At 40.3% G+C, this 22,490-nt stretch overlaps 1 protein-coding gene across 5 annotated transcripts in view; it reads right to left on the reverse strand.

Moving 5' to 3' along the window:
* Positions 1-22,490, reverse strand: part of LOC111875389 (E3 ubiquitin-protein ligase RBBP6) — a 90,498-nt gene continuing 68,008 nt past the window's right edge. For all 5 annotated transcript variants that reach the window (XM_023871610.2, XM_023871608.2, XM_023871611.2 and 2 more), the window contains one exon: positions 1-4,331. In XM_023871610.2, the coding sequence (XP_023727378.1) occupies positions 665-4,331 (3,667 nt within the window). In that variant the 3' untranslated portion in view covers positions 1-664. The remainder of the gene's footprint in view (positions 4,332-22,490) is intronic.

Raw genomic sequence — 22,490 nt, forward strand, 5'->3', positions numbered from 1 at the left:
TTTATGTATAACAATGTATCCGAATTTATTGTGACCAATTATTTACATATTGACAACTGAAAAAAAAGTAAATTTTATTTGGTTCACAGTATGAATTTGTCTTTTTCTATTAGTGAAGTGTATATTATTATGCAGGAAGAGTGTATGTGTTTGTAAAATTAAGTCTGAAATGATGAAAGCAAGGAGCAGATTACGATAGACTCATTAGCTTCATTGTGGACATTGCTACCTTAGAAAACACAAAGCAACAACTAATATGTAAATGAAAATCCCTGATACACTATTGTTTAAACAAATGTATCTTCAGACATGTCATGAGACTGGAATATTGCAGCCACAAGAGTCTTACTTCAAATTCACATTTAACAGACATATACTTACGAATGGTTACATTATCAAAACTGTTTCCAAATTAGTTTTAGTATAATCTCACTATGAACTGGAGAACATAAATCTTGACACTTTGCTCCACATACTTCAAAGTCTTCACTGTCATTCACCAAGCCCACGGCATTCCTGAAACTAATGTCACAGTCCCCTGCTCAAAGGATAAGGAACTAAACACTGAATGGCATATGGATTTGTACAATGTGTGTCCTCATCCTGTTATGTTCTAGCATAACACCTTCTTATGCTAAGACAATGACTAGTGCAAAGTTTCTATTCATCGATGTTTTGATGATTTCTTCTTCTTTTTGCTGACTTTGTTTCGGTGCTGGTGTTTCCTGCTACTTCTTCCTCCTTTCCTTCCTCTGCCTTCATCTGAGTCGCTACTTGATGCAGACTCAGATTCTGAATCAGTGTCACTGCTTGAATTTGACATCCGTCGTGAGGACTTCTTGCTTCGCTTGCCATGTCGTCGATGATGCGATTTCTTCTTCCGTCTTCTGTGCACTGAAGAGTCATCAGAAGAATCATCTGAACTACTAGAACTTCCAGAGCTGCTATCATCGTCGTCATCATCTGAAGAATCATCATCAGAGCTGTCTGAGCTGCTTAATGATCTGTCACGTTTCTTTAACGAACCAGCCTTTGTGGAACTGGCCTTGCTACCTATTTTCTTAGCGGTCTCATCTGCTGCTAATTTTTCTGATTTTTCAGACTCTTTATCTAGCTTCTGCCTCTTCTGTTCTGCAGCTGCAGGATCAATGCTTGCAGACCGGTCACGCTTCTTCCCTGGTGACACATTTGATTCTGATTTCTTATCACCTGATCCATCCAGTTTCTTCTCATTATCACCTCCATCATCGACATCTGTGTCAACAGAGGAGGAGGCATCATAGTCTGGCTCAAAACTTGCTTCATCCAAAGTAGACTTTTTACGATCACTTGCAAGACGTGGATTTCTCCTGCTACCTTTCCTGGGCTTGTCTTTGCTCTGATCTGCAGTTTCTGATATTGCCACAACCTTCCCATTCCCGTCACATGCCGCAGATGCTGCTGCATCACTGGATGTACCTGCTTTCACTTCCTTCACTGCTTCACTCTCCTCTTCCTTTTCCTTACCACTTTCATTTTCTTTCTTTTCATCTCTCTGCTTGTGTTTCTTTCCTTTCTCCTTCTTATGCTTCTTATCTTTCTTCTTACCTCGTTTTGATTCTCTATCAGAAACAGACTTCTTGCGACTTGTACTCTCTGATCTTCTGCTCTTTGTCTTCTTCTTTGCTTTGTGTCTTGCTTTTCCTCTGTCTACAGACTTCTCTCTCTCCTCCTTTGGTTTGGGCCTCATCTTCTCAACTTTATTTTCATGGCTACCACTCCTTTCCCTCTTCCTCTCTGGACTCCTAATGTGCTCCCTTTTCTCCCTTAACTCCTCCCATTTCTTGCTCTCACTATGCTCCCTTCTGCGACAGTCACCTCCACCACGTTCTAAAGGTCTCCTCTCCCTGTCCATTTCAACATACCGCCCTTCGCGATCACCTCGCTTGCTCCTTGAGTCTCCCAATGCATACCTCCTGTCTCCAGCCATCTCATACCGTCTTGTCTCCTCTCCATACTTGCTTTCCTTCCTGTCACCTGGCTTCCTGTGGTACGGAGACCTGGACCGCGACCTGGAGACAGTCCGTTTCTTCTCGACAGCACTTTTCAGTCCCTTCTTGGCAGCAGAATGCTTTCGTTCTCTGCTCTCACTTCGACTGTGGTGCCTTTTGCTCTCTTTGTCATCTTTCTTCCTGTCTCCGTCACCGTCGACTCGAGCTCCCAACCTTTCCTTGGCTGACACCCGGTGTGGAGAGGTGCTGTCAGTACCATCAGCCCACTGGCCACTGCTACTGGTACTGAACTTTGACCTGTCCAATTTCCCTTTACCTTTGGCAACTGGTTGTGAACTAGACTCCAGTGAAGCAATCTCCACAGATCTCTCTACATGCCCACCTGTAGGTATTGTGATCTGTATTGAGTTCACAGTCTTTCTTGCTTCACGGGTGTCTTTCTCAGGAACTTTACGAGTTTCAACAGTCTCTGGTACTACTACTTCACCGGGCACCCTCTTTTCTGAGCTTGTGTATACCTTCCTGTCACTAGATACTTTCTTGGGAGGTTCAATTGGACGTATAGCATTAATAGCTTTCTGGAAGATGGCATTCTCTGCCCGCTTGAGGACCTCTGATGTGACAACCTTCCCTGCAGCCTTGTCTGCCTGTGAGCCCCCACCAGCACCATCCTCACACTCTTTCTTCTCAAATGAAGATCCAGGTGTGAACTCTTCTTCTAGTTCCCACTTTGATGGCTCTGGCAATGGTGCCAACATTACATTCGCCTTCACTGTATCTGGGGCCACAGGCTTGATGGCAGCCTCAGAGTCTGAACCACCTTCAGTTTTAACCCTAACTTCAACACCCTCGCCCAATTCCTGGCTTCCTTCTCCTCCTTTGTCACCAGTGTCCGATTCAACCTTCCTTTCTTGTGCCTCATCAACTATTACTTTTCCATAGTTGGCAATCACATTGTCATCAATGCGTGTGTCCTCCATGTCTCCATACAACCCATCAACTATGCTCTCGGTGGGAGGGGCGTCAAAAGTCCTGAGGGTGGTACCCTTTACTTTCTCCACAACGGTGCCAGATGTAAGAGCCAGCACTTTCTTCTCCTGCTGAATGGATGCACATATTAAAGTTGGCTTCTCCTTCATTTTATCCTCTTCTGTTTCTGTTTTCTCTTCACCTTCCTTCTCTCTGTGGTGTGGCTTTCTCTCTGTTCCTTTCACCACAACCTTCATCCTCTCCTGAGTTTCTTGTCCTTCCTTCTTACCCTCTTTCTTCTCTTTGCGTCGTTTCTTTTTCAACTTTTCTCCATCTGGTTCCTTCTCCTTTTTCTTCTTCTTCTTATCCTTACCTTTCTTGCCATCCTCCTCTTTCTTTCCTTTATCATCCTTCTTCAGACGATCCACTGATGGCTCTTTACGAACCTCAACCAGCACTCTCTCTCGCTTCTGGGTGTCCTTGTCTCGATCCCGCTGACCGCCTGCTGCGTCTACCACGGTCTCTACGGGCTGCTGCTGGCTGACATGCCGGTTCTCCTTGCCTCCCTGTGACATCTGAACAGTACCTGAGTTTTTGCGTCTCTCACCGCCCCGCCGGTGGTGGCGCTCGCTGCTTGAATACCGCTCATGCCGGCCCTGTCCTGGTGATAGAGACTGCTTCCGCTTCTTCGCATCTGGTGAATTGTAAGTGCCATAGCCCTTGTCATATGAGCGCCGGTGATCACTCTCATAATAATCTCCCCTGCCTCTGTCACGGTCTCTATCTCCATCCCTCTCTCTTATGTCTCGATCCCTATCCCTATCTTTGTCTCTTGATCTCTCTGACAAGCTAATATCACGGTCCCTGCCTGAAGGCAGATCATCCCTGCTTCCTCTGTCTCTACTGTCCCATAAGGGGAGACCAAGGTCTCTGTCCCTGACTCCTGGAGGTGCAATGTCCCTGTCCCTATCACGCATACTTGGCATTCCCATGTCACGATCTCTGATTCCCACATCCCTATCCCTGATGCCTGGGGGGCCAATGTCTCTGTCCCTAACACCTGGTGGCCCAATATCTCTATCCCTGCTCCCAGGAACGTCCCTATCACGGTCCCTGTAGCGGTGATCAACACCAGGTGGTGTAAGGAAATCCTCGGCAGGCATTGACCGATTCTCATAGTTGCTGCGTTCATAGCGAGGTTTCTCATACGATGAGCCAATGCCAGGGATGTCAGGACCTGTTCCTGGTGGCGCAACATCAAAATGGTCATAGCGACGGAAACTCTGGGGCGGCACCCCTGGTGGATGTGGAAGCAGTGGCTCCAGAGGGCGATGGTGCATGTCACGGCCGCCTTGATGTGGCATAGCATACCTGCAAGGACAATGTAATCTTGTGACATCACGCAATATTGCCAGCATGTTCCACTGAAAAGTTGCTATCAATCTATAAGACTACATTGCATCACAACCCAGTGCACACAATGTGAATATTCTATTCGAATTTCAACCCAAATCTATATATAAAAGCAACAACTATAATGGTCTTCCTTGGTTCATTTGTGAGTTTTAGTGTATCATTTCACTGTAGCAGTCTCCAAAAGGAAGTGAAGGTATACTAGGAAGATAAGATATACAAGTTTGTGACAATGGTATATTAATACAATTATTGTGTTTCTGGTCATTATCCATTATCCTGTTTTTTATTTAAAACGTTTCAGTTACTGGATTAGCTCTCCATCTTTGTGTAGAACCTACTCATTTGGACCCAATCAACAGACCTAGCCCCAACTATTGACTGGACCCAAGTGAGTAGGTTTCTACCTGAAGATTGAGGAAGAATCCTGTCTCCAAAATGTTGTTTTCAATAAAAAGCAGGATGATGCATAATGACCAAAAAACAATAACTGTAAACTAGGCGGTGATTACAGTAGACGAGCCAGGAGAACGAACATGGAACAAGATTACAGTCCTCTGGGGTGTGATACCATGCAGTACAGTAAACAGGAACTGATATGCTGCCTCCATCTTCATGGTGAAAGGATACATTAGCATGTATCTACTGTATATCAGAGAAATGCATCCCAGAAGACTGTAAACTTAATACTCACCACTGTGAGAACCTCAAATCTTGTATCAGAAGTGGAACAGTCTGGCCATGTCATGGCAGTTACAGTTGTGAGCGAGCAATCTATCTGAACATGAAAACATGTCTGCCAAGTATCAACCCATTCTCACTACCAAATCTACGAGAGCTGAAGATATTTTTTGAACCTGCTAGCAGGAATCCCCCCGCCAATGATAATGACTTATAATTCTATTCTCCTGGCAATTCTTACATCCCAGTCTCACACAACCTAAAACCAAACACTATCACAGTCAAGTAAGTAAAATTCCTGCTTTGTATTCGAAAGGATTGGGTTCAAACTTCAGCTTGCAGATGGGCTATTCTGAACTTTCCATGCATTTTCTCAGTACCTCCAGGTAAATGCTGGAATAATACTACAAATTAGGATACAACAGCTTCCTTCCACATCCCTTTCAATCCATTATTAATGAATCATCCAACTGTTCTTGTTTTCATTCTTGAGTGATAGTGTACCCTGCAGATCCTAGCTGCTTCCTACTTCATCCCTTCGAAGCATGAAGTTCATATAAACAATATTTCAAAATTCAGTTCCTTACTTACAAATTACATGCCACACCTGCATTACAAAGACCAACCACGTATCACTGTTTTGGGAAATAATCACTATTTATTGTGAGAATCACACCAGACATACAAGTACACTGTGTGGTCACAATGGAAAGTTTATAAATGTTATAGCAGATGGTACATATATTTAACACTGAGTTTTAAAGGGATAATGCTGAGTTACTACACAGTGATATTGGGTTTTTGGACTTCATCCATCGTCCTGGTTTTAACATAACTAAGAAAAACACGACGTTTCGGAAACTGGATCTGTTTCCATCCTCAGGTGAGGGAAAACACCTATTCTGTTGGATCCCTCAGAAAGAGCTAGTCTCAATCACTGGACCAGTAACGTAGTGTTTTTCTTAGTTATCTTAAAACCAGGACGATGGATAAAGTCTGAAAACCCAATATCTCTGTGTGTTATACACCATCATCAGAATCATATAGTAACTACTTACTACACAGTGGTTCAGTACTAATATTTATTGTTTCAGGCAACTGATCAGTAACTCCACCCTTAAGATGTAAACAATTCGGTTCTAAGAAAAAAAAACAGTCGATCACACTGGTGTGTCATTACCTAAAAATAGGCACAAAATTGGTTGCAAATCAAGACTACTTGTAACACTGTGTAGTCTGGTTGATAGGTACCATTGTTTTGGAGGAACATATTGCCTCACTCCTGTTCTACCCTGAAGATGGGTGCAGCAGGTTCCTCTGTAACACTAGTAACTGTCTACCAGACTATGCGGTGTTACATTCCAGAAGACAGTTTATTGTATATTCACTGCTGTGAGAAGCTCAAATCTCACAAGACTAGTTGCAAACTGTCATGAAAGCCTGGAGCCACCTATGGAGACTATTATTTCAAATTCAGCACTTGCAAGAGAATAGAACCTACGAGGGTGAAAAGAAAACAGCTCTATCAGAAATGACTGCCTGTAAATGTGTAAGGGTAAACATTATATAAGCCACAATTACTGACCGTGCCTTTAAACTAGGTAGAGTTACATACAACGTGAGATAGAACATGGTGCCTCAACTTGGATAAATGTATTAACAACTTGAGTAACCTTCATGACTGCACCACTGGATTCCAAAATGACTTGACAGTACAGTCAGGCCTACTGCAATATTACTAACAAACCAACTAACTCCACGGTGCTACGTCTTTCTTGAGAAGCTATCAGTCACTCGGCAACTCAAGAAATTCCCAGCGTTTTACAGAACCCATCGTTTCATTATTCTGTCCACAAGAGCCTGCCACTGGCCACTATCCTGAGCCACATGAATTCAAGTGGATTTTAATGGGTTCTGATGATGGTGTATCCACTCATGATTATTGTGGTTTCTGGACTTTTACATCTTTCGGGAGTTGGCATCCCATATTGTGCCAACAAAAGTGCATCTTGTCCCTAAGGACTGCCATACTAGGATATTGAACAATTGTGGCGAATAGGTCAGCTTTTTAATCACACTCATGAGAGCAGCTCCCTCCAAACCCCTCACCTGAGGATAAAAATTTATCCAGTTTCCGAAACATTGCATTCTTTAGAATACTGGACAATAGACAAAGTCCAAAACCCAGTAATCCCCAGATTAATTTAGTACACATCCCCATCCTCGTTCCTTAAGATCCCTTTTAATATTATCATTTCACCTAAGTGTAGGTCTTCCCAGTGGTATCAGTCCTTCAGGTTTTCCTATCAAAACTATGAATGTACTCCTCTTCCATGTGTGCTACATGCTCTTCCCATTTCATCCTCCTTTAATTTATCATTCTAATAGTATTAGGCAGGGAGTATAAGTTATGAATAAAGCACACAGCATGGTTAACTCAAATGTAGTCAAGGCTACTCAAAGTAGTGTCCCAGCATCTGCTTGGAATTACTAAGAAAAGCTGTGAAACAAATCAATCAAGGTGGCTGGTCTCCATACTTAGAATCAAACATGCGACCTACCAAACACGAAACAGGCATACTGACTTCTCAGACACATTCGGTGTGTTCTGCTACTGAGTCAGGGAAAGTATGAACATGACTAGTGAAGGTTAAGCCAGCCACCTGCTCTCACAGCCTACCTACACTTGACTTTTTCCTCTGTAAACTTCAACAAATTAAAGACAGCAAAATGAGACAGAGAGCCTGTACACTAAACAAAAGCCAGAAAACAAGGGGCAACTGGAGTGAGGGAAGGCATACGAAGGAGAGGTAGCTGCTAGGAAGAAGGGTGGGGAAGAATGCGTTCATTCTCTCCCAGCCATGACTCCATTAGTGGTGCAATCACCCTTTTAATTTACTGCATTTTATTGTGTTCAGCACAACCAAAATATGATGCAATAAAAGTCACTGTTGCCAGTGCATATTTTACATTAAATTGAACATAATAAATACCATCTAGTTATACTAATAAATTATCATAAAGCCATACACATTCTGGCCATATACAGCCACCTTCGAAGGCATCTAGTTTACAAAAAGAAACTTTACATAAACTTATTAAAATTTACATGATTTAAAATGGACATATTCACAAAATACTTATTGTGTTTAAAACTAGCACAATGTAACCCAGTGAAATGGGTGTTATTCAAATCTTGTCTGGTGACTGCCTGATTCTGTCTTGCAGCATGTTGTGTGTGTTCATGCTGTTAGACATGATGCCTTTAAACTATTATTTTTGATTCTATACATCATCCAAACTGATTAAATCCACTATGTTCTGAAAATTAGTTCTATTTCTATCTTAGAGCAAACAAAATATGAAAGGAGACCTACAGTGTTGGCCCCTCAGTACAGCTCACAAACTCTTGGTGTCCACAGTCTGAGAGTAGCTCTACAGACGGACTCAACACAGGTTTCCTTTCATTTCATGTTCACCTAAGGATGGAAACAGAATCAATTTCCAAGAAACAGTGGTTTTAATGAAATTGTACATGGGATATTTACAAAACAATAGTTTTCAACGTGACACAGCCATCATAAAATGCTTTAAACTGAGAAGGTACTGTGTTTCAGTAAATATGAAGAGTGTGTGTGCGCGTACATGCATCCGGGGTTTCAGTAGTGCAATCATTTCAAATCGGTATTTTACAGCTACAGAGAAATCTGCCATTTCAATTTGAAGGAACTCACACTGAATCACGGGGACACACTATTCAGTATCAAATACAATGGTAGTATGATCTAAGAACTTGAGAGATTCCATAAGTAGCTTCACAGTTACTATCCCAGAATTTGCTTGGATGGACGGAGAAAAAGCATAAAGGAAACCTCAGTCATGACAGTAATGGTTCAAAGTTGGGTATTTTCTAAATATAAAACAACCATGTATGTAAATTCTCTGGTAGAAGATTCTAAAGGTTCAAGAATGCTAACACCAAAGCCCACAATTGGACACAATCTTTAACCAGTTCCATCCACCTCCCATCCTCACAGTCTGTTTACCTGAGATCCATCTTAGTAATTACACAACTCTCTAGTAGCAAAACCCGAAGGTTCAACATCAGACTGCTATTGGACTCAATCCTGAGCCAGTTCCATCAACCTCCCATCCTCACAGTCTGCTTCCCTAAGATCCATCTTAGTAATTAACTAACTCTTTGCTAGCAGAATCTGAAGGTTCGACACCACTAACACCAAAGCCTGCCATTGGACACAATCCTGAGCTAGTTCCATCCACCTCTGATCTTCATAGCCTATTTCCCTGAGATCTATCTTACTAATTAACTAAACCTCTGGCAGCAGAACCTGAGGGTTCAATACCGCTAATACCAAAGCCCGCCACTGGACGAGATCCTGAGACATCCTTCCATCTTCCATCAAAATCTATTTCCCTAAATTCCATCTTAATGTTATCTTTGCCCCTCCACTTTAGTTCCAAAACAGCCAATTACAATATGTTTGCCTATGAATAGTCTGTATGCATATCTTTTTGTGCTCCATTCTAGCTACAGGGCCATCTCATCGCAGTCTTCACTACGTTAACATTAGGTGAGCTGTATGAAATCACATAGTTTGTCATTACATAAAAAATTGCTCACACTGTTATTTATGAATATTACTGTCTTCTGGGATGGGACACCTTGTAGTTTGGCAGAAAGGTGCCAATGTTTTGGAGAAACCAGGTGCCTCCACTTTCAGGGCAGACTCTAAAGATGGCTCTACAGGGTGTCACATCCCAAAAGACAAACTTCACAGCATGGTGAAAACACAAAATCTCACTTGCAACACATGTTCCTCCCAAACAGATGTTCAAAGCGTCACCAACTAAGGAACCAGAAGTTCAAGGATCAAAAAATAAGGAACTCACCAGTTAGGATACTCTAACAAAGAAGGCAAGGAGACACAATGAGCTCATGTTCACAGTCTTATTTCCGTGTTTTATTTTGCTAATGGCTGCTCCCAAAAAAAAGATGAAATATTCAAATAAGATACATGGAGTACAAAGTACTACATTCTGTTCTCTTCCAAGTCAAAATCAACTACTAACACAGTCCCTGTTTCTAGGGTTTCATGCCTGGAGATTAATGTATGGTTTAACCTGTGGAAATATTCCACATAGAATGTTAAACATTTTCTTATAATTTGGCAAAGAATGACAGTTGCCATCTTTAGTTTTGAAAAAAACATAATCATCACGTCTTTTGAACAATCACACATTCACTCCTTATTGGATACAGCACAACTCCTCTGTTTTGTCCAATCACAGCTTCATCTCCAACTCATGACCCACTGTAGCTCCATGTAAAATATTCCAAAAACCCCCAAACACATTAACACTGAAGACAACTGAAATGTCTGCCAGAAAGCTAGAGAATGTTCAGCATCCTACATGGCATATTCCTGAAAGATGAAGCCATACATTAAACAGTTCATCAACTGCATCAAATGTCTTTATTCTACATCATCACAGCCTTTACACTTGTGTCAAATGACAAGCTAAATATCTATAACAAATGGTTGCTGCTCAGAATTAATTTAATAGAACTACAAGAAATATTATAATTAAGGATACATGATGATATAACTACACAAATAGTTAATTCCACAATAAAGACTTTGTAATTCAAGAACGGAGAAGTTGGCAGGCTTCAGATATACTAGTATGAACTGCAAGAAGCTTAAACTTAAGATTAGAGCACTGGCTCTGTGGATCTCACAGGGGCCACCATGAAGAGGACTATCTTCTGGGGTGTGATGCCAAATACTCCACTAAAAGTTCAGAAAATATTTCAGAGGAACATATTGGCTCCATGTCAGGGTCACAGACTATGCATGTAAGGGGTGGGCCATAAAAACCGGCCCCCGCACTGCAACCTTCAGTGATCTATTGTGCTTCCCCTTGGATTAGCCCTTTATTAATCCTACACTTTTAATAGGACCCTGCTTATGGGGGCATCATAAGAGTCACTTGGTTCCATAAAAACTGACTCAAGTGACGAAATCTTATATAAGCTATGGCCTCACAATCACATAGGATGTGTGCGGCTGATTCATTTTCCTGTAGGCACCTTTCACAAGTTGGGTTATCGGGTCAAAGAGTATTATTATTATTATTATTATTATTATTATTATTAGAGGGGGTGGGTTTCCCCATGCGCTTAGACCAGTTATTGGTCTATTGTGCATCCCCCTTTAATTTCTAGTTTTGCCATATCCTACCGGTACTGGTGCATGCTATTAGCCCCGTTCAGCCAATGAGGTCAGCCCTCGGTACCTCATATTTCCCCCATCTACCAGGGGCATTGGAAACCACTTGGGCGGGAAACTTGTTGCCTAATTTTGCTTAGAGGTCTCCTAGAGACATGATGATCTTTTACGTGCCGTAAATCTATGACACGGGACCCACGGCTTAAAGTCCCTCCTGGAGGACTTGTTCCCTGAATTTTTCCGCCCTTAAAAATTCCACAACCTCCGCCGGGTTTGAACCCGTGTACCTTGAGTCATGAGGTGGGAACATTACCCCTAGACTACAGAGGGGTCAAAGAGTAAATCAAGCAAGTAGTCAATAAGATGCAAGCCACAAGCTGAGCATCCCACTTTATGCTTGCCACCTGCCTCTTGTTTGGCTGATTTCCTGGCTTATTCTTTTACCATGAAGATGAGGACACTTCTTCCAAGGCATCGATGGACTTCAAATGGACTGCATGGCACCACATCCTAGGAGAGAGTGCCATGACTTTCCCCACTGGGGGTTTACATGCTGGGACAGCCATCTTTCCATTAAAACTGGATTACAAACTTAATACAAGCCAAATAGAAATGAAGAGAACAAGTAATATACATGATAGATGTGATACCGTGTAGTCTGGTAAATCATTATCAAAGGAAGCAGCACACCATTTCAAACCACTGGCAGCACCATCAGACTACATGATGTCACATGAAAAAAATAAAGTTTGGATATTGCTGTGAGATTCTCAATTCTCGCTTAATTCGAAAAGCAATAACAATCACTGTACATTTTGATCAAGAACCTTCTGTCTACTCATCTGCTGTATAAAACATAAATTTAGAATATACAAAACTATAATTTTGCCTGTGGTTCTGTATGAGTGTGAAACTTGGTCTCTGGCATTAAGGGAGGAACATAGACAGAGCGGGTTTGAGAACAGAGTGCTGATGAGAATATCTGAACCAAAGAGAAATGAGGTGATGAGAGATTTGAGAAAACTGCATAATGAGGAGCTTCATAACTTGTACTCTTCTCCAAGTATAATTAGTATGATCAAGTCAAGGATGATGAAATGGGCAGGGCATGTAGCACAAATAAAAAAAGACAGAATCCATATAGGATACTAGTGGGAGAGCCAAAAGGAAAGAGACCACTAAGAAGACCAAAACATAGGTTGGTGGATAATAATAAACTGTATCATTAAGAGATAGGATGGAATGGACTGGACTGATCTGGCTCAGGATAAGGACCAGTGGAGAGCTCTTGTAATGAGCCTCTGGGTTCCATAAGACAGTGAAAGTTCTTGGGTAAATGCACAACTGGTGGATTCTCAAGAAGGGCTCAGCTCCATGAAGTTAGTTAGTACATTTTGATTCTTTCATGCACTGCTAAGCGACTCCTAGAGGTTCTCTGAATTTGTGTGACTCCTGTAGGAGATCATGGCAGATGCAGCAACTTAACAGGACTGGCCCCAGGGCAAAACAAACTTTAGCTGATCAGGAGACAGACTCGTGAGGGCCTCAATTTTTAGGTAACATGTTTACCAGAGAAAGAGGCAGTTAACTTCCTTCAATATGTCAGAAACTTCTTGCAATTTACACTGCACTTTATAACATATACCTAATCCATTCTTCAACAGCCCTGCAAAAATCTTTAACCAGACAGCACTCACAATCAGGTACATTACAGAATCATCAGACTTATGCAGTTCATCAGTATGGCTTATACATAGGATATATAGCCATGATAACTATCATTCATAGGTGTTTTAGAAGCACAGTGGTTACTATACGTACCACCTGTTTCAACATTGAAAGACTCTACACTTTGTCCAAACACTGTAAATTGTGTCTAAAGGATTTCTGTGGGTGCAACATCATCAAACAGTGACACAGATCAATGTGTCATCATTATAAAGTCACCAGATTCTATTTTCAACACACAATGGGAGCCAAATCACCATACCAGAGATCTCATCAGATATTGCACAGATCATTATGTTAGGGACCAACCCAGCCACCTATCAAATGGGTGGTGGGACCTCGTTCACATAACATTCAGCCTCAAACGTTATTTAACATCACAACTGTCTGCTGCTGTTTCTGAGGTACCAACGCAATGACACAAATGTCACTTGTACAGCTGCATATGCTGTTGGTTGAGTTGGTGGACCTGTATAAGGCATACTGAAGCCTGAGCAGGGTCAACACAGCTGCCAAGAAGTAAACTTTTCATTCTGAATGCACCAAAATGATTTAGGAAGGTAAGAAAGTATTCAGGGCTGCATTACAATGGGTCCATACTTTGTACTTCGATCCAGAACTGTCTCTACTGCATTAAGTATTTGCAAAATAGATTCCGCAGAAAATTAGTTTTCTGCACTAACTCACTACATGTACTTTTCATAGATGTGCAGTTCAGTCAATTATGGTGGCCAGGTTAGAGGCTAAGTTATTGGAAAATGTGAGCTGAATTCTTGGAGGTGGGGGGGGGGTTCTCTTTGGCACTGCATCCAAACTAGCTCTGTGACCCATGCAGCTTCCTATGCAATGAGTACCAGAGAGTAAAACAGTTGGGGTGACACTAACCACTCACCTCCATTTAGTATTGTACACTAAGTGCGACAGGAGCTATACCTCCACAAGGAGGCCAGTCTTTACCTTTTCAAAAGAATTTTTGGATATTAAAAACATGAGAGACAAATTATACTGGTGAAAGTCACATAAAAATAAACCCTTTTTTCAATCAGAGACTATAAACTTAATCATATGTACACCATTTCATCCTACAGAAAAGAACAGATATCAGTCCTCTCCAAGGTGACAGAACATGTTAACAAAGCCAGCAAAAAGAAAAACATTTGCTGCATAGCAACACAGTATAAATTCTCTGTTTACACAGTAAACATCATGGGAACCAACGGTTACAGAGTAAATTATTATGTTCAAATGTGAAGCACATAAAACTGTTCTCTGAATGCACAATATTCAAAAGCAAACTGACATCATGGCAGATTTCACAAACACAGAAAAATAAAATGACAAACAGTACTGTCCCAATCGAAAACCATGTCTTCACTCATGATTCTCTTGAAAAACAAATGTGCATAACAAATTCGACTCACTGTAAAAATGTAAATGAGAACAACATTTACATATAGACCCACAATTATTTATATGTAGTATATATTCTTTTCTAAAAACATGGTTTCCAATAATCTCATGTTGTTCCAGCCTCAACTTTAAACCATACAATGCACCAGCAGATGTGCCACTACAGTGGAACCTCAGTAATCTGTAAGATTTGAGGCTTTCACGGCGGTGACTATGAAGAAAGCAGTCTTCTGGGATTTGGCACCGTTAACACCACATATACACAGTGCCAAATCCCAGCAGACTGCTTTCCTCATTAATCTGTATTCCCAGCAATCTGAGAACTGACTTATGGTATCAGTCCTCCCACATAAGAGGCACCTCCAAATCTCACAAACTTAATCTGTTGTACTTCCTTGCAGTAAAAATTAATTCCTGTGAAACATGGCATTGTGTATTAATGGACCTGCCTCTCTGGGTGGTGACAGATGTAACATGGTGACCAGCTGCCACAAGCACGGCATGTAGTTCAACAAATGCAGGTTCCAGTTCTTGTTTGTATATTAAAATGTACACATAAAGCTTCTGAACAAATAATTCTACTAAACAATTACAATTTTTACATCCACTCCCCCATATGCCTTCATGGCATAGTGCTTAATTAGTTAAGCACAGGGACAACTTTACCTTTATTTTAAATCCAGTTATCCAAATGATTCAACAGTTCAAACACATCAGCTAAGTTCAGACTATCTCAGCTGCACTGTATTGATATGAACCAACTGCTTGCCATTTAAGCATAACAGTTGAAAGAGCACTGCTTATAGCCAACAATTTCCAAAGCAACAAGATGAAACGGAAAAGTTTCATCTTCATCAATAACTTATGATCCACTGTGCTCATTTAACCCTTTCCCAGAGCATGCCCTGACATAAACAGACCAATTCACTTATTACATCCTTTACATTACATAGTAAACACAGCAAGCAACACTGAGTTCACTTACACTCTCACATGTCACAGGATTAAATACATTTCAGCTTTGACAGAAAAAAAAATATGTTCACATACTGAAGTAAAATACTAAATGTGTATAGAACTCTAAGTATGTGTATTACAGAATCCGTATACAGTATAATCCCAATTATTCATGTACAGATTACCCAGTCTGCAGCTTTTCCATAAGCTGTTCAAGTGTTTTTGCAACCTTGCAGAGCACCTGTTCTCGGTATGTCTGCCCATGGCTGTCTCCATACATTAAACCCAAGAATGGCTGGATAAATTTCCATGAAATCTGATATACTGTAGAATTTTATGAACAACTGTCTATGACATTCAAATTTTTATTAGGATCGGACAATTTCTATGATCAAGTCACATGCATTACCGCATGTATCCAACCCACTCTTTCAGGTGCTAACAACGTGGACATACATATACAGGGCAATTCAAAAACCACTTTTTCATATTCAGGGGGGATGAACACATGCAAATATGATGCAATTTTCTCAAAACCACAACATTTTCTCATACGTACTACATACTCATGTACGAGGAAGTAAGAAATACAAGCAATGTAAGTTTGTCTCCATCTTGCAGATATAACAGATCTAAGATGGCCTACCCACTACCACAGCTGAGTTAAAACCAACCCCCTTGAGAACATATTCACATATTCTTCCATGGGCTAACACTCAAGACACGTGACAATATATATATTTCTCAGTCTCTGTAAGGCTGTACAGATGTATTTTAAAATTTGTTCAATATATACAACTCTCTGCCCCAACCTTCTGAGGTTTCGCCTTCTGGGCTATCCACTTTCCCAGAAAAACTTAATTTTGAACATACTACATTCTAGCCCACTTCAAGGATGTTGGTTTGTAAGGGACATATATATGTAGGACATTACATGTAAGTGGCAACAGCCCGTCACTTAACAAGACTTGCAAAGGCAGGGGGCACATATCCTGTCACATGATGGGATTGGCAGTGAATGAGTTAATGCAATATGCAACCAACAAAATAAGATATAAACTTTCTTTACATATTTTCCACAATGTTTATACAGGTAATACAGATCCAAAATTATTAAGTGTTCTTATACTGAGGACTACCTAAGTGATATCACTTGTGTAAACTTCTCAGAATGATAAGCTTCTGAAATGAGTGATTCTCCATCTCTTACTTGAACCTACAGATTTATTACGATGTTCACAACAGTCCCAGTCTAACCCCAAGGAGCTAAGTCTTTCTTAGGAAGCCCATACTTGCTTGGACACTCAAGAACTTCCTGGCATTTTACAGAACCTGAAGGTTCACTACTGAGCTCACAAGAGCTTGCCACTGCCCCCTATTGTGAACAAGGTGAATCCACCCACACCCAAACCTGTTCCCTTAATTTGGTTGAGAAACAGAATATACAGGTTAATGGTGGTGACTACAGCACACATAAGGTCACTGACAACTGGAACACTGCAAATCCTTCTGAACTCACAATTCAGCTGAACAAGATAAGTCCATGAATCTTGAAATGGGGTCTGATAACCATGCACTAAGAAACAAAAAATGAGTAACAGGAGGGTGGGAATGATGATGATGAGGAGGTGGTGGTAGGGATTGCAATATCAGTGGGAGTGGTGACAGCCACAGCAGCAGTGTTGCTACTAATGGAGACGATGATGGTACTACAGGCATGCCAGCTGCTGAGACCATTCTGCCGCACCTACCAGTCAGAACGCTCATTTTACATTGATGCCTGGTTAAGCCAGGAGACATATACTTTCTGTAAAACCATAAAGTCTATGGCCTGAGGTGGGGGGGGGGAGTGCCATTGTGTAGCCTAGTAGAAAGATACTAATGTTTCAAAAAATTGGTAGACTCCATCTTCATGGCAGAAGACTGAGTCACATGGGAAAAATGAGTAAAGCAACCTGGGCTACAAGTGACCACTGGGAGTTGATAACTAAAAGGGGCAGAGTTAAATATTTGAAGGCGAAACCTTCTTCTACCTCTTCACATCTTGAACACATTCTTCTCACCTACTTTCTTCAGGATATTAGTGGAGGCAGCAGGTTCCTCCAAAATGTTGGCAATATTTACCAGACTATATGACTGCACATCTCAGAAGACGGCAATTTTCTTCTTAAAATATTTTTATTACAGAATGAATGTATCTCCATTTAAAATTTCATAATGGTTTATCTTTTTCACAGGCTATTTTATGACACTGTCAATAGACACTATTTATACAGTACTGACTGGTAGGATGATTGGTGACAGACGAATCGGAAGAGATTTGGAAGGAAGCAACTTCCCCTAACTATGGTGCTATCTTAACATTTGCTCTGGAGGGACTAAGAAAAACGACAAAACAAAAAAGTCAGAACATGCAGTGTCGCAGTCAAAACTCAGACCAAGCACCTCCCAAATACAAACTCAGAGAGCTTCTTCTGGGCCAGCCTCCTCAGCATTCTGCTATACATATATGCAATACACTCATAAATGCAACATTTCACAGACTATCGGTTAAACACCACTTAATCCATGTTTCTTATATGTTACAACATGTTTCAGCCATATGAGGTCATCATCTGGTACGTACAGTTACCTAATGGCTACACTGCACTGTAGTACATCAATGTAAGACATAAACTGTAAAAGGACAAAGTTGGCATAATCATCAAATAGTGACACAGATTGTTGTATCATCACTAGCAAGTCATCGGATTCCATTTTCAGCATGTGACAGAAACAAAACTAAACCAACCAGATATCTCACTGAACATGCAGGACTATTCCTGTCATGTTGCCTATTCCAGTTGTGATGTATCTTCAGAGATGTAAAAAAAGTAAAGTAAAGCTATCCCTGTAACAGGCCGTGGAGGCCCATAGGCTTGTGAGATGTTGAGGTTCACATATTTTCTAGACAATCGACTCATAAATGGTGGCAAGGTTGTCAGCCCTACGCGCTGGCTGCCCTTTACCCCCAAGAATATTCCAAGAATACTCCTGGTACTCATTTCTGTTGGAGGCTGAGTCGACCCCAGGGCCATATTGTGGCTGGAAGGATTAGGTCAACTGGAAAAAATCCAATGACCTCATTGGGATTCGATCCCACGACCTTCCGGCTCGTAGCATAGTGGCTCAACAAACTATGCTACTGCGTGCCCTGTCTTCAGAGATGTTTTAGACCTATTTTATACAGTATCACATGCAAAAAGATTGTAACATTAATAATGACTGCCATGAGAAACTCACTTTTCCTCCCTGGTTTTAGTAATAATTTAGACAGTATTAAGAAAACTAACTGCCTTAGTGTAGTTTTGCTGACTGTTAAGTGACAGGTGAAGCCTCAAGTAGGGCAAAATCTAAGGTCATCAACGAACTGGTCTTGACCCTTGCATGTCTTCCAGTACTGCAGTTGGAAATTGCTAAAAACACTCAAAATGTTTAAAAAAAAGAAAACAATTACAGGACAGCATTTGGTTGCATGAACAAAATATTTCTTTATGGTTTTTACAAGTATCTTAAATCTCATTTTCACACTTATAGTTTCTAAATGTTTTCCACAATCTACACAATAACAAAACCATACTTCACATAAATCACAATGGAGAACAGTGCAAAACTTGCTGTAAATCTGCTGTGTAAACTGGTTCCAGTAACAGGCAGCATACTGGGTGTACACACTCTCTTCTTGTATAGTCCAGGTAGGGCTCTATGAGATGACCAGCAACTAAATTAATGTTACAGCAGAAAAACAAGCAGCACAAGACAGAGCTCATGATGCAAACATACTCATCACATAGGCACAAGATATGTAAATATTTCTAACTTTATAACACAATCACATCTATAGTTTCTTCAGCAAACTTCATTAAAATAAACTTAACATAGGAAAGTAACATATTTACAATTTAAAGTCATTTATGCACTGTAAACATTTACATCCATAAAAGTTCAAGTAGGAAAACATATGGAAGGGCAATGAGTAAAGAAGGAGTTAAATACTGAAACAAAATATGTATTTAGAGAGCTTCACGAATTTCTATAAAATGTACAACATGGCAACAATTTACAAGTCTCTTGTATCAACAATGAAAGTGATTGGTTACAGGCACACCTTGCTCAACAGCAAAGACAAATTATCTGGCTTACCGGAATACTGAACAATTACAAATGTTTCATTTGTAAAGAAACATTTCCCTTCAGAAGACCAGACGATACAAAAGCAGAGTGACATTAATAACTTTACACTAAACATATTTTCTTTAAGATCTGTGCTTAAACTTTTGCTGCCACACACGACAATATATCCCCACACACCACAGACTCTGTCTGCATCATCTTTCAGAGTATATCACACCTTCAAGCAAACTTATGGGGGCAGGAAAGTCCCGTGTGTTCATCAGATCATTGGCATGGCAATTCTGGCTGCCACAGTATGTTAAAAACAGAATACAGTAACTCTCTACCGACAATATAATCATCTATGTCACTGTCTTATGATGACAATCTCAAAGTTGTTTAGGACACAGTCTGTGTTGACCTATCGAACCTCTGCCCACAACAAGGGCAGAGAATCCATTTTGGAGGTGGGGGAAACTTAGGACAGATCTCGTTAACTACCCTCAGCACAGTGATCCTGAGAATGATGGTCTACAGACTGTCAGTTCCAAACCACGGACTGGAAGGACGTCTCCACAGTCACGAGGTTTTGCTTTCAGTAGAGAATGCGTCTGACTGCGAGCAGAAAAATCTGCACAGGCAAATTTGACCAGGGATCAAACTCAAGGTCTATTTACCTTACAGTGAGAACATCAGGTTCCCTATAATTTCTTTGTGAGATACTTTTACTCTATGCTGAAGGCTAAGCAACATGCATATAAAAATTCTGCAATCCTCAATTTTAACATTTCTCATTAAAAATTTAAATTACACTATAAATTCAAAACAAACAGTTTAAGAGAACAGATCTATTTTCTGGGATGTAATTCTGTGCAGTCCACTGAAAGCTAACTGATGTTTCAGATGAATATGCTTCCTGGAAATGGAGAGTACATGTTTGTCCAAAACGTCAGTCAACTTGCAATGTACTACATGGCAATACAGCCCAGCAAGTAGAAATCTTCATAACCACTGCTGCAAGAACCACAGATCCCACAAGCAGTTTAACTAGTTAGAACGACAAAAACTTGGCAGAATTAAGCTACACTCATACTGAAACATCAACAACTGTTCTTCATATTAACTGACAATTAAATCATTTCAAAATTTGTTACACAACATTAGAACAATGTAAGCAGCCCTGTTTCATAAAGTAATATTATTCAGTGACCTGCAGTGAAATGACTCAAAATCTGTCCACTTACAATACAGATAAACATCTTCCTTACTCTAAAATCATGTCTCAGAAAAATAAGAAATGCTTAGCGAAAATAATGATTACCATAACTTTATTCATTCTAGTCCATCACATTAGTGAATTAAATTACAGAACACCATCCAGTGAGATTCAACTTGTATTTGTGCAATTTGTACAAACTGAATCACACTGGACGGTGTTAACAATTATTCTATAATTTAATGATTGCCACTTGTTCATTTCATACTTTCTCTGAGCAATTATATTTAATTATTACAAAAATAAAATAGCACAGCAAACAGTTTAAACATTTCAACAACAATACAAAAATATTTGTGTGTAATATTGTTACTTTGTACTTTGCTTTTTGTTTACAGTCTACCATGATTTACAAGCCAAGGGTACATAGAAAGATATGTTTCATCATATCTCACAACCAGCTCACATTTCGCTACATACTTTCTTAAGATAAGTCAAGCAATATGTAAATATCAGGCTTCCAGAGCGTATCATGAAGCTGAGTGAAGTGGAAGAGGTTCAATTAGTTTCAAACATTCACTATATAACTTCAGTGTTGCAATAAAAATTCAGATGCGGAACGAAGTGTTCAAATTACTGGATTTGTGGACTGTGTCCATCCTGTAGTAAAGTGGCTCCCAAACCATGTTCCAGCAGAACACTTAGTGTCCCATGGGCTGGGCCAAGGTGTTCCACCACTCAAACTGAGTAAAGGCAGTCATTTCTCAATTGCTCATAACAAAATAAACTTAATGGATAGAATTTTCTCAATTCTACACACTTCTCACGATTGATTATGTTAAGTTTTTTTTTTTTACTTTCTCCGGAGTAAGTACTGTGATCATAAAAAAAATCAATCTCAATATTCTGCTGGAGTTATACACTTTCAACCCTCCTGAATAAATTTTTCTTTTTTTAATGTCATCTGTATGCCCATACAGTGGGATGAATATTATTTCCATTCAGCATTCAAGAGTTAATCTGCCACAGGCTGTCAGCCATCAAATCTGAACATTCCAGCTCCAAAAATAGCAGCCCTTCCATACATGCATCAAACCACAAAACGACGATTTTCTTGAAAACAGCTCGAACAATTTTAATCAAATTTCAGTAGTCCATGCGAACCTAAATAAAACTGCATCTTCAGGACGAAATGGTACACCCTCCAGCAGCCCCAGATGCAAAACATCTATTTCATCCATGCTGGGTATGACTTAATAACACGGCTTTTACTATTAATACTGTTCCTGCTGCTGTTGTTAAAACACTTGCAGATCCATTTCTAACTTTAAATCAATTTCCAATAAAACTGCCTGAATCACTGCTTCTCACTCTGCTTTCTCAGACTTCTTACAACAGCTCCCATTTCTGTTGTTGAAATTAGGAAGGCTATAAACACATCTTAAACCCGCCAACTGTGTGGATGCTGACTGAATTCTATCTTCCAGAATCAAGAGATGCTCTCAAATCTTTATCCCACTGCTAACTTTTGTCTTCAACTTTGGTACAACCAGTGAGATATTCCCATCACTTTGGAAATGGCTGCTGCTGTTCCAGTATTCAGAAAAGGTGGCAGAACTATGGTTACCAACTATATATTTATCTCTTTGTTCAACAATTTTTTCCATTTCTGAGTTTATCATTTGATAAATTTTGACTAATTTGGTTACCTACAGTAACACT

Source organism: Cryptotermes secundus, unplaced genomic scaffold, assembly GCF_002891405.2.
Source record: "Cryptotermes secundus unplaced genomic scaffold, Csec_1.0 scaffold15, whole genome shotgun sequence".
In the NCBI taxonomy this organism is placed as follows: Eukaryota; Metazoa; Arthropoda; class Insecta; order Blattodea; family Kalotermitidae; genus Cryptotermes; species Cryptotermes secundus.